The sequence below is a fragment of the Siphateles boraxobius genome, unplaced genomic scaffold (genome assembly GCF_051911475.1).
Source record: "Siphateles boraxobius isolate OS27281-9 unplaced genomic scaffold, OSU_SipBor_1 164, whole genome shotgun sequence".
Lineage (NCBI taxonomy): Eukaryota > Metazoa > Chordata > Actinopteri > Cypriniformes > Leuciscidae > Siphateles > Siphateles boraxobius.
Genome location: NW_027508771.1, coordinates 1,049,991 through 1,062,151, shown reverse-complemented (window position 1 = coordinate 1,062,151; position 12,161 = coordinate 1,049,991). Strand labels below are relative to the sequence as shown.

The 12,161-nt window shown below is 36.6% G+C and overlaps 1 protein-coding gene across 1 annotated transcript; it reads left to right on the top strand.

Moving 5' to 3' along the window:
• Positions 1-889: 889 nt before the first annotated feature.
• LOC143740072 (glycine N-methyltransferase-like) lies at positions 890-8,280 on the top strand. Its single transcript, XM_077232150.1, has 6 exons — positions 890-1,218; positions 3,409-3,536; positions 3,621-3,734; positions 3,810-3,952; positions 5,031-5,155; positions 6,938-8,280. The coding sequence occupies exons 1-6, from the start codon at positions 1,013-1,015 to the stop codon at positions 7,107-7,109; spliced, it is 888 nt and encodes a 295-aa protein (XP_077088265.1). The 5' UTR covers positions 890-1,012; the 3' UTR covers positions 7,110-8,280.
• The last annotated feature ends 3,881 nt before the right edge of the window (positions 8,281-12,161 follow it).

The window sequence follows — 12,161 nt, the reverse complement described above, 5'->3', positions numbered from 1 at the left end:
TGTTTTTGTGTTAGTTAATACGTTGTCCAATATGTTTAAACTTAAATAAACTACATATACAAGTAGTTGTCTCTTTTGTATAAATTTTTCCTGTGACAAAATGCGCAATCAGATGTTCGAATACCGGAATATGTGTTTTTTAAGAGGGAATATTCGCACGTCATTTTTGAGCAATTTTGACAGCCCTAATGACCAGTCAACATGAATCAGGCTGTTTTTGTAACTGTCATTCTGTTTTCCTAACTGATATCTTTCATCCAGTTCTATTGTGCTTTACTACACTAGTGTAGCCAGCTAATTTACTATTTTCTTCTGAATCAGTGCTCACACTGGTGTCACTGAGTACAAGAGAGGTGAGGGGGTGGAAAGAGATTATCAGTTCAAGAATGCAAGTGCAAAAAATAGTGCTGAGTCCAGACTTTGTCAGCTGAAGAAAACTAATTTACAGACAGTAAATTATACATTTCATATCTGTATCATGACTGGTATTGGACTATTAGCCTACATCAAAATGTCAAGTTACACATTACATGTTACTTTTCAGTGTATTATCTTAAATAAGACAAACTCACGAATGAAAACAATGGACATAGACAGCTACGGGAGTTTTCTTTCCATAAATATCCATTTTAAAAACTCTCAGACGCAAACGTCAGACGCAAAATGTTCTAAATATCTTTTAGTTACTAAGACCCACATTTCGACATTTTGCCAACATTATCATATCAATCACTCTACCTGACATTTAGTTTTAACCTTTTAAAAATATGATGAAACATAGAGCGGGTGTGTCAGCAGCCTGGCACGTCATCACACGCCTCGGCCAATAGCATTGTAGGCGTAAGTGTATACGGGCGTCCGATTGGTCAAAAGTTTCCGTTTCAACACAGACGCAAATGTCAACAGACATATAAGCATGAAAAAGAGACGCAAACAACCGAAGACAGAAAACAGGCAGGAGGTTTATTTCAGATCCGGAAGACGAACAGTTCACGTGGTGTGATAATTCAGTATGGTGGACAGTGTTTACCGTACACGCTCTCTCGGTATAGGTGCAGTTGGTCTTCCTGATCAGTATGCCGACGGTAAAGCAGCGAAAGTGTGGCAGCTGTACATCGGAGACACTCGGAGCCGGACAGAGGAGTACAAGAGCTGGGTGTTTGCCCTGCTCAGAAAACATGGGGTTCAGAGGGTGCTGGATGTAGCCTGCGGTACAGGGTATGAACTAATAAAACTTAAAATTAAGAAATAAACTTAAGAAAAAATAATAAAATTAAGAAAGAAATAAAACGAATAAAAACTGTCCCTCACATGATATCTGATGGGCAAGGCCATTTCGATTGTCTGTAGTACTTTATTTATTTACTCTGCTTATCTGTCCGATGGATATTTGTCACATTTCAGATTTAATAACAAAGCATTTAGCCTTATAGACATTTAGTCCACTGATAGATTGGTTACTGTCTTCTTGGTTTACTCAACTCCACCTCTTACTAATCTGGGTCATGTGGGTTGGCCCTGAAGCTTTTTGATAAGTGGAATGCCATTTTGGCTAAATTACACAAAGTCAGTTTTGCAGCCAGAGTCCAACGATGAAAGAGTGCTTGTGCTTTTTTGTCACTGGCAGCTGTATAGCTGTATTTTAAGTGATCATATTTCAGAGCCGGTGTGTGTTTTAAAAGAAACAAATAATTTATATTTTTGTGTATTAATAGATAGTTTAAATATACTTTTGAAAGATGATTCTGTAACACTTACAATAATACTGTAATACTTACAATAATACAATAAACTTTTAACTCCGTTAATGTATTAACTAACAATGAATAAGCAATACATTTGTTACAGTATTTATTAATCTTTGTTAATGTTAGTTAATAAAAATAGTCATCTTAGTTTGCAGTGCATTCATGTTAAGTAGAAGTTGTTAACTAATAAAAAGTTATTGTAAAGTGTCACTGATTTTAAAAAAAAGTGGCATTTGAATTTGACTGCAAAAAAATCTGTATGACACCAAAAAAGTAATACAATATATGTTTATTGAAATTTATTTTGTAGGTACTCCATAAAGACATGAAAGTAAGTGAAAATTGGTGTGAGGTAGTCCATTAATAAATGGTCGTAATGGACAATTGTTAACTCAGCATAACCTACAAAACCTGTTTTCTGTTTAGACGTACCTTTGAACTCCTGCCCAAACATGTTGTTCTGTTTTTCTATTGAATTACACATGCATTAACTTTCCCAGGGGTTTTTGTTCATTAATGGTCTACTTGCACTGAGCTTTATGAGCTCAATTTGAAATAAAATGGCTCTCTAGTTTCGCTGTATGTTTACAATGTACCATTCTTGTCTTGTTCCTGAAACTCCACAAAAAACTCCAGTTTGGATTAGCAAATACACAGACGTTTTCATGTAGCAACAGAAACACTTTTCATTCAGTACCTTATGTGCTGCTTAATACAGCACCTGTATGTACAAAAATTAGTCAACATAAGCCTATACTAATACTCTATGGCCTGGTTTCACAGACAGGGCTTAGATTAAACTAGGATTAGGCCTTAGTTTAATTAGAACAATTAAGTAGCTTTTATAAACGTGCCTAACAAGTTTACTGGTGTGCATCTTGAGCCAAAACAATGGCACTGACATATTTTTGGATATATCAGTGCAAGTTGCTTTCAGTTAAAACAGCTCAAAAGTGCATTTCAGCCTGGGACTAGCCCCCCTTTAGTCAATAATTGTATCCCTTAAAACTCATATTTGATCATCAAAATGACATTTAAATAAATAAAAAAATCAGTAAAAAAAATTATTCATGCCTTAAAATAGCTTGAATGTAAACTGCACCCTTGCTTCATTTAGTATACGTGGACCCATAATTGATGTTTTATTAACAAGGTTCGGGAGGAACACGTTCTAATGATCAAACAATCAAGTCATTCCAACCAGATGTCAGCAATTAGTAATCAACAGGTCCACTCCATCAGCATGAGTAAAGCCTATAAATATACGCAGTCAACTCTCTTCCTCGACAGTTTTTAGCATCCCTCCACCACCCCATTTCCTCACACTTGCCTGGTTATCTTCCTAAACAGAGATACGGGGGGAGTACTCTGGGTTAGGGCCCAATTTCTGAGCTCGGAGCCCTCCCCCCGGACAGCACGCCAAATACGCATAACCATTTACTCTCTGATCATTCGTAAGTGTGAACTTTTGAATGTGCAAATTAGCCCCACCTCCAATCACTTACACCAGCTGAGAGATCCACTCGGGCAACTTTACCTTTTCCAAAGCGCTTTTTTGAGACTGTCTTTGGTTCACTGCTGTTTTAAGGAGAAAATACTCAGCATGGTGTTCACATTTGCACATGGTTTTACGTTTGCACATTTTTACCTTTTTTTTAAGGGTGGATTCCATCATGTTGGTAGAGGAAGGATTCAAGGTGGTTAGTGTGGATGCCAGTGACAAAATGCTCAAATATGCTCTTAAAGAGAGATGGGAGAGGAGAAAAGAGCCAGCCTTCGATAACTGGGGTAAATGAAGATCTCTGTTTTGAGTGAGAATAAAAAAGAAAATTGTTTTAAAAGTTTCTCCCTGGTCTGATCTTTTCTTTTTAGTAATTGAAGAGGCCAACTGGCTAACATTACACGAAGATGTTAAGAAACCTGGAGATGGGTTTGATGCAGTAATCTGTCTAGGGAACTCATTCGCTCATTTACCAGACTTCAAAGGTAAGAATACCAAACAAAAATTGGTTTCAGAATTTGACAGATTTATCTAATTAACTTCTTTCTCATATCTCACAGGGGACCAGAGTGATCAGAAGCTTGCCTTGCAAAACATAGCCAGCATGGTGAAACCTGGAGGGATCCTAATTATTGACCACCGTAACTATGATTACATCCTCGAGACTGGTCAAGCGCCCCAAGGAAAGAATATTTACTATAAGGTAAAACGTCTCAGTTAAGTATGTAACCCCCATTCCAATGCGCCCAGATTTGTTTTTGCTGGATGGTTTCCCCTCAGATCTGTAAAGTAAATCCGACTTATTTGTATTGCATATATTGTTAATGGTAGCTAGGAAGACAATTACTGTGAATTGGATGAAGGTGCACGAACCCACGGTGACAGAATGGAAACATAGACTGAAACAGATATACATATTTGAGAAGATGACTTCTGATTTGCAGCTAAAATCTGACATTTTTCGACAGAAGGGGGCATTAATTGAAAATTTGCTTGAAATAAATAGATATGTTAATGTTTGAAAAATGCAGATAATGTTCTGTAATAATGTGATAAATAATGTGTATTTATTTTAAGTTTATTTGTTTCTGTTTTTGTTTTTTTGTTGTTTTATTATTATTATTGTTTTTTTTAATTACACATTGTTTATAAGAAAAGTTCAATAAAAACAGTTAAAAAAAAAGTATGTAACCCCCGTTCCCTGAAGGAGGAGGAACGGAGAAGTTGCGTCAGAACGACTAACGAATTGGGATCTCGCCTGAGAACGTAACGTTGAACGTGACTGACTGAAAGGGAACCCAATTGTGTACATGTAACCACACTACAGTGCACTTCATTGTGTTTTAAGAATAGCATATATACTATAATGTTGCTTGTTGGCTTTTAACTAAAGTTATGCATACACTTGATTGTTTGTTAGCTGCAAAAAAAAATTGAAAAAATTTAGACATATTCCATGTAAGCCTTCTGATAACTATTTGGTCAGCCATACCTGCCTAAACATTAATGTAACTGAGCCAAATCATAGATTAGAAGACAACACTGTCGGCATATAAGAAAGAATATTAAAAAAAACATACAGTTTGACAGGATCTGTAGTTGGTAAATCATTCTATAAAATTATGCTTAAATCTGGAGAAGCTATACCATAGTATATAATAAATTATATACACTATAATGACTCATTAAGCAAGTCATCTTTTTATTAATTTAAATTTAATCTTGAAAAACGACACTGTTGCATTCTGTGAGGCTCATATACTTAAGGACTTATGTTTCAGAGTGACCTGAGGCAGGACATCTCCACCTCAGTGCTGTGGGTTAATAACAAGCCTCACATGATCACATTGGACTACACTCTAATACTGCCTCAACCAGAGGACATTCAGACTCCGCCTGAGACGAGGTACTGTGACCTGGTGGGGTCAGTTTTTGGGTGGTTGTGATGCATTATCAGTGCACTATAGGAGGCTGTACTGTACCAACTACCTCAGGGGAGACTAAATGCCGCTTGGTGGAACAAACTGTAATGTGACCCCAAAACCGAGTTACGTAGCGAACCGTGACTTTACACCCTGCAAATTCTTTGGTTTTCCAGCATCTTTTGCATATTTGAATCCTTTACAGCAGTGTCTGTATGATTTTCTTTCACACTGAGGACAATTGAGGGACTCATACGCAGGTATTACAAAAGGTTCAAACATTCAATGATGCTCCAGAAGGAAACACGATGCATTAAAGTGCCCCTATTATGCTATTTAAAAGTTTCCTAATGTTGTTTTGGAGTCTCCTACAACAGGTTTACATGCATCAAATGTCAATCAAATGTTTCATTTCCTCATAATATACACATCACCACATTTTAAATGTTTCTCAAACGACTCGTCAGATTAAATGTGCTCTATGCGAGGTTGGGTGACGTCACTTCTTGTTGACGTTCGAGGTAATGTCAAACAAAACGGAGGCTAGCTAGACCCTCCCTCATCTGCACACTAACCCCCCAAACCCCACCCCCAAATCCTTGTCGGTTATTGGCTGGAACAGTTTGTTTCGTGGTGTGGGTTAGCCTATTTTGTTTTTGTTGCCAATTTTGGAGCCTGGGGTGTCTGCAGAGACCGCGTCTTTTTACAGTGTGTTCAGGGGACAGGCAGCTAGCGGATAGTGAGGAGATGTTTGCTGTATGTGACAAAAAATGTTTTGGCCTAAATACGCGTGACTTCGCTTAGAGCCCCTTTAATCAATCTTCTGGAGCAGGGATGGGCAACTCCGGTCCTTGAGGGCCACTGTCCTGCAGAGTTTAGCTCCAACCCTGGCAAAAAACATTTTTTTGTTATCCTGAAAACATTGATTAGCTTGTTCGGGTGTTTTTAATTAGGGTTTGAGCTAAACTCTGCAGGACAGTGGCCCTCAAGGACCGGAGTTGCCTATCCCTGTTCTGGAGCATCATTGAATCTTTGAAACTTTTGTAATACTTACATATGGGTCCCTAAGTTGTCCTCAGTGTGATGTCATACAAAAATTTACATTTTGTTATTTACACACCCTCATGTTGCTCCAGTCCATTCCACCATATCTATTTTTACATTCATTTGCAGGATATTTGTCCTCTATCTCTAAGTTTACTGAGCCAGAAAAATTACCGCAGCGATTCTTGAAAACGGGCACCTTACAGTTAATACTTATTTTTATTTTTAAAACAATCAGCCATAATCATCTGAAATAAACAAGGTCTGAATCCATCACATCGCAAATTCTTTACCGTAATAAATAATACACCCTCCAGTGATGTCATGCTTTAAGGGCTGAACAAGTTTGCAGTTGTAAAAAAAGATCAGCCTTAAATTTATTAACAGATTTATGCCGGCCGGTAGCCAAACAATCAATGCATCCCTAGTATATGTAAAATAATTTGTAGTTTGCATTTAAGATAAATCCAAAATTATTCGTAGAATGGGAATGAATATGTTTAGATGCTTTTTAAATGTTCGACACAAATACTAGTTTGCTTAACAGTTCTTTCAATACCTCACTAAGTTTTTGTTGATCTATTACCATTTTATTGATCTATTACCATTTTATATGAAATTATAAATGTGTATATTTTATATACAATGCAAATGTATGTGTGAATCAGGAATTGGTTATACATGATGTTTTTATTCATATGTTTTTTCTTTCTGTCTTGTAGTAAATTCCGCCTGTCATACTACCCCCATCGTGTGGAGAGTTTTAAGGAGATTTTAAGAGCATCATTTTTTGGAAAATGCGAGCACAATGTATATGGTGACTTCAAGCAGTACACCCCAGGGCAAGGAGAAGTGCCCTGCTATTTCATCCATGTGGTTACAAAGACTACTTAAAGCCACATGAATTCTGCAATTCACATTTCATCTTCACATGGAAAACTGTTTTTCTCTGTGCAAATGCCATGACTGGGGCTCTTAAGACAACGCATCAGGGAAATCTTTTAGTTGTTTTTCTTGGAAAGTGTAAAATTGATTTTGGGATTTCATACAAAGATTTGTACCTCATTTGAACTGGTAAGAGGCCAACATACTCTTAATTTTATTGCTTATTTCCTTCAACGCTTCACAAGAATTTTTTTTATTTTTTATTTAACCTTTCGCAATACACATTATTGTTCTTTAATTATTAAAAATAATTATACCACTTCTTGTATAATTGGTTTGATATTCAGATTCCACATTTCTACATGAGTTAGAATGAGTGTCTAAATGTAGAGCCACAATCACTTTGTATCTTCCAGAATTGCAATTCCAGAATAACAGCTTCTTTTGCGTTGAACATTTTTCATTTACATTGTACTTTACAGAACATAGTTAAGAGCCTGTTCACACAGAATGTTTTTTTTTTTATGTTTTTTTTTATATATAATTCCACTGTGCTGGTTTGTAATTGTTTTTCTAAACATGGACATCTTTGGACACCGACTCATGTCAGAATATAAGACGATAAATATATAAACACCACCTTTTCCCTGTCCCAAATATTAAATCATTGTGGATTATGCTACAATATGTATTATATTTAAAAGGAATATAAATATAATTATAATAATAGTTGTGACACAATGTCACAGGTAATCACATCCATGCCATTGTTGCTTTTGGCTTGCTTATAGGGGGCTCTAACACCATTTTCTTTTCCTCCATGTGTATTTAACCATATTTCAAGTTCATATGTAAAACATATTTAAAAGTTGGATTAATTAAACCAATTAGTTACATTATTAAAAAAAACAACGGTTTATGAGACCATTTGATTCACTAAGTAGTGCTAAGAAGTGTGTGAATTACTATAAACTGCATAAAACACCATGGTAGACCAACAGAATTCACCCAAATGGTGTCCCTCAACTAGTTGTCTGAACACAGAACTTTGAACAATATTGATGAAATATAAGGGTTTGTGATTTTCCAACATGAATTGCAGCATTAATAAATTATGAGGTTTGCAAGAGAATTATTGTTTCTCTGTTTGCTGACCTAAAAAAATAAATAATTAAAAACAGTTTTGTCTTTATTGTTGTTTATTTGTTGTGATGCTAAGAGCTCACCTTTTAACAATAATAGTTAACAATAATTCACATATTCATTTATGGGAGGAGAGTATTTAAATGAATCATGCAAGGTGGTTTTACTAAGGTTTGTGCTAGTCAATTTACTGGTAGCTTATTATACGCCCAAAAAAGCACGTCTTAAACCAGATGCTAATTTGCGCTGCTCTTGGTAGATCGTGTTGGTCATTATGGAAATTATCCGCCTGCGTATGTGTCTTCATCCTTCCCTTTGGGTCATTTGAACCCGAAATATATATATATATATATATATATATATATATATATATTTTTTTTTTTTTTTTTTTTTTTTTTTTTATAAAATATTGATTGTTCATCAGAGTGGTCCAAGACCTTAATGAATTTTGTCGCACTTGAACTTGGAATGCACAAAAAAATTGACTGGATTCGAGGAGTTTATGTGGTTGAAATTAAAAAAAAGTAACAAATCTTTCCCTATGGGGTCAATTTGACCTCCATAGGAATGAATGTAGTGTTAAGAATTTTTTTTTTTTGTCAAAAAAATATAAAAATTCTGGCACAATCCAGAACAAACACACACAAATGAAGGCATGAGACTATAGAACATCCCCAATGCTGAACACCCCCCCCCCCCTCCCCCCCCAACACACACACATCAACCCCCACACAAATGTAAAATAAATGGTGAGATTATAACAGCATTTTTTGAAGTTGTAGCAGTATTTTCTTTTATTCTGAATTAAAATAAGCATTTTCAAATTAATATTCTTAAGGGTTTTACTTGTTTTTTTTCTTACTACATGAATTATTACAATATCTGACACATCAATTTATATAGAAAAACCTTTTAAAAAAGGGTCAAAATGACAACAAAAATGTACCAAAAATTTATTTTATAATGTCTAAATAGATGAATATCTATAATGATGAATAGTCTTTATGACCCAGCAGAACAGTTAATTTTCTCCATATAGAGAGCTATATGGTGATCTAGTGGCAAGAGTCATGAAACATCATGTTATATTATTTTTGTCCACAAGAGGTCGACAGAAACACCTGAGATGTGAGATATTGGTTGCACCAATGTGAGATATTTTGAGCTGAATTTACAGGTTTGTGCTAGCCTGACGTCCAGAGCCGGATTAACCTAAAGGCAAACTAGGCACGTGCCTAGGGCCCGATTGGCGGGATGGGGCCCAGACAGAGGGACAAAAAATAAATAAATAAAAAATGTACAAATGTCCTACAATTTATTTCAATATTTATTAATTAACTAAAAATAGTGACGATGTTTATCTTAACCATAGACTGTTACATTACGTCACATTAACGCCAGCCCATCAGGTGCTGCGTAGCAAAAGCCTAAATAGGCACGCAAAGAAGTAAAGCTCGTAATACAGGTGTGTGCGTTGTCGTCATCTATTTTGGAGTGATTGCAATGTATTCTAAATATAAACTTGTACTGTAGATCAGCGTCATTTCTGGAAAAATCATCCACCGCTTTATTACGAGTTTAAAAGAGCGCGAGCGTCATTACCGTGCCCAGACGCGACGCTTTGAATTTGCGCGTACAATGAATAACATCGCGTCGGGAGCTGACTAAAAACGCTACAAAAGTAAAAGTCAAGACGTTTGTATTCAAAGTGAAAAAGCCAACACACTACAACATTTTTAAATGTTTCAAATAAAGGATCTCATGGGTCTATCTTCTAAATTCTCCTGATGATTAGATTATACCCTGTCTGACATCAGCCTACTTACGCCAATAATATCGCCAATAATATCAGTTTAGATTTTTTTTTCTTATCAGTAGCGATCGTGTCTTTCTCGTCCACTTGATTTGTGTATAGCATATTTAAGGTAGCAATGCAATGCATGATATCATATTAGGCTACTTATATTAATAATATGACAATATCTGCAGTCAATATTGATTAAATGGGAGGGGAAAATCCTGCCCATACAACCTATGAAAAAAATGATAAAAGCATATATCACTGAAGTGCATGGGCGGCGCTAGGGAGGGGCTAGCAGGTGCTTCAGCACCCCCAAGAAAGACCAAAGCACCCCGATAGCACCCCCGAACATAATGTCTGTAATCAATTATATTCAGGCTATTCTATGGAAGCCGCATGGTGAAGAAAAAAGAAAACTTATCTTGTTATTTGGAGATATTAAGTCGTTATTTCAATATAATATCTCCTTATTTCGACATAAAAACAGGGGTTTCCCTTCATTGAATTTTTTTGGCGGTTGCCAAAGCAAATTTTTGTCCCGCAAAGCCTTTTTTGATCGGTGAGTGATGTAGAATAGAATGACTGCTGCTCTTGACAGGTATAACGAGCTGCTCTTGACAGGTATAACTGCTATAACGAGCAGAGAGAGAGAGAGAGAGAGAGAGAGAGAGAGAGAGAGAGAGAGAGAGAGAGAGAGAGAGAGAGAGAGAGAGAGAGAGAGAGAACACGCACCGGCCGCGCGCGAGCACTCTCAAGTCTTCAAACAACACGAGCGCTGTGTTGCTCTCTCTCCCTCGCGCATATTAATCAAATTCAATTGACACCAGGGACGTACTGGGACTGAAATTCAGCCCGGGACTTTAAGATGGAGAGGCCTTTTACGCGAGTGCCCTTGGTGCACGAGCACAAGGATTTTTTGCAGTTATTTTAATTCTAATAGTGTTTTTATGGTATAAAGAGAATCAGATTACACTGAAGACCTTCAAGAAATTTTAGGATGATACCTGCCTCTTCAGCTAGTATAAACAAGTCACCACTGCACTGAACACAACCAGGTCAGCAAAACCTAATCTCAAACACTTAAGTCACAGTATACTGCTAACTACCAGCATGTCATGTGTACAGTCAGTCGGAGTGATAAAATAGTTACAAATACTACCAAATACCCACTCAGATACTCAAAAACTACGATGCAGTCCCATAAAATAGAGATTTGTGTGTGTGTCCTCACTTTCAACTCTCCCTGCCTCTGCTTACTGATTGCACAGCTGAGAAGAACATGATAAATATGCATAATATGATTGCCTAGTACCGAGCCCTGCACTCTGCCCCTGTACCTGTCCTTGTTTTTGTGCTGGTTCCATTCTCCTCATCCTCCAGCTCTTCTTTCTCTTGCTGCTTTCCTTCCTCCCCCTTCTCATCAATATGACTGCAGGGGTCATCATCAACCTGTCCCTCTCTGACCTTAACAGCTAATATACATATACAGACATACAGAGATTCCTTGCTTATAGAAGGATGTTGTCTGTGTGTGACGACAAACTGCTGTTTATAATATATAATATATCTATAAATATATAATATATGTAAGGGATAATGTATAGCGAGGCGGTTGTTATGGCGTTTGTATTCGCTATAGCAACCGCCTCACTATACATTATCCCGCTTATTACATGTCTACCTACCAAATAAATCAATAATTTCACACAAAATATTGATTTAAAAAGCAGTGTATTGATTTAAAAACGATTGTATTGCTTCCGCTAAAGAAAATAGTCTGTTCCGTCTCTGAACTGCATCCATGGCAACGCGCAGTTTTTCATGGCAACGGTGTGTTATACTTAACAGCGGTCTGTTATCAAGAAATAACACCGCATGCTACATTGGAATTCTACCAAGCCATGTAATAAAGGCCTATATTTAAATGCAAATATAAACAATTTCAGTGTATTATAAATCACCAATATACCCCTAATCGTCCACCTGTCCTGTCCATGCTGCTGGGTCCTTCCTCATCTGCACCTCCGGCTGCCACAGCACTCTTTCCACTACGGAAAAGGTCTGTTAATTTGGTGCATTTAGCTGCCTCTTGTGCCAAATATCTTTTCTTTTTAATT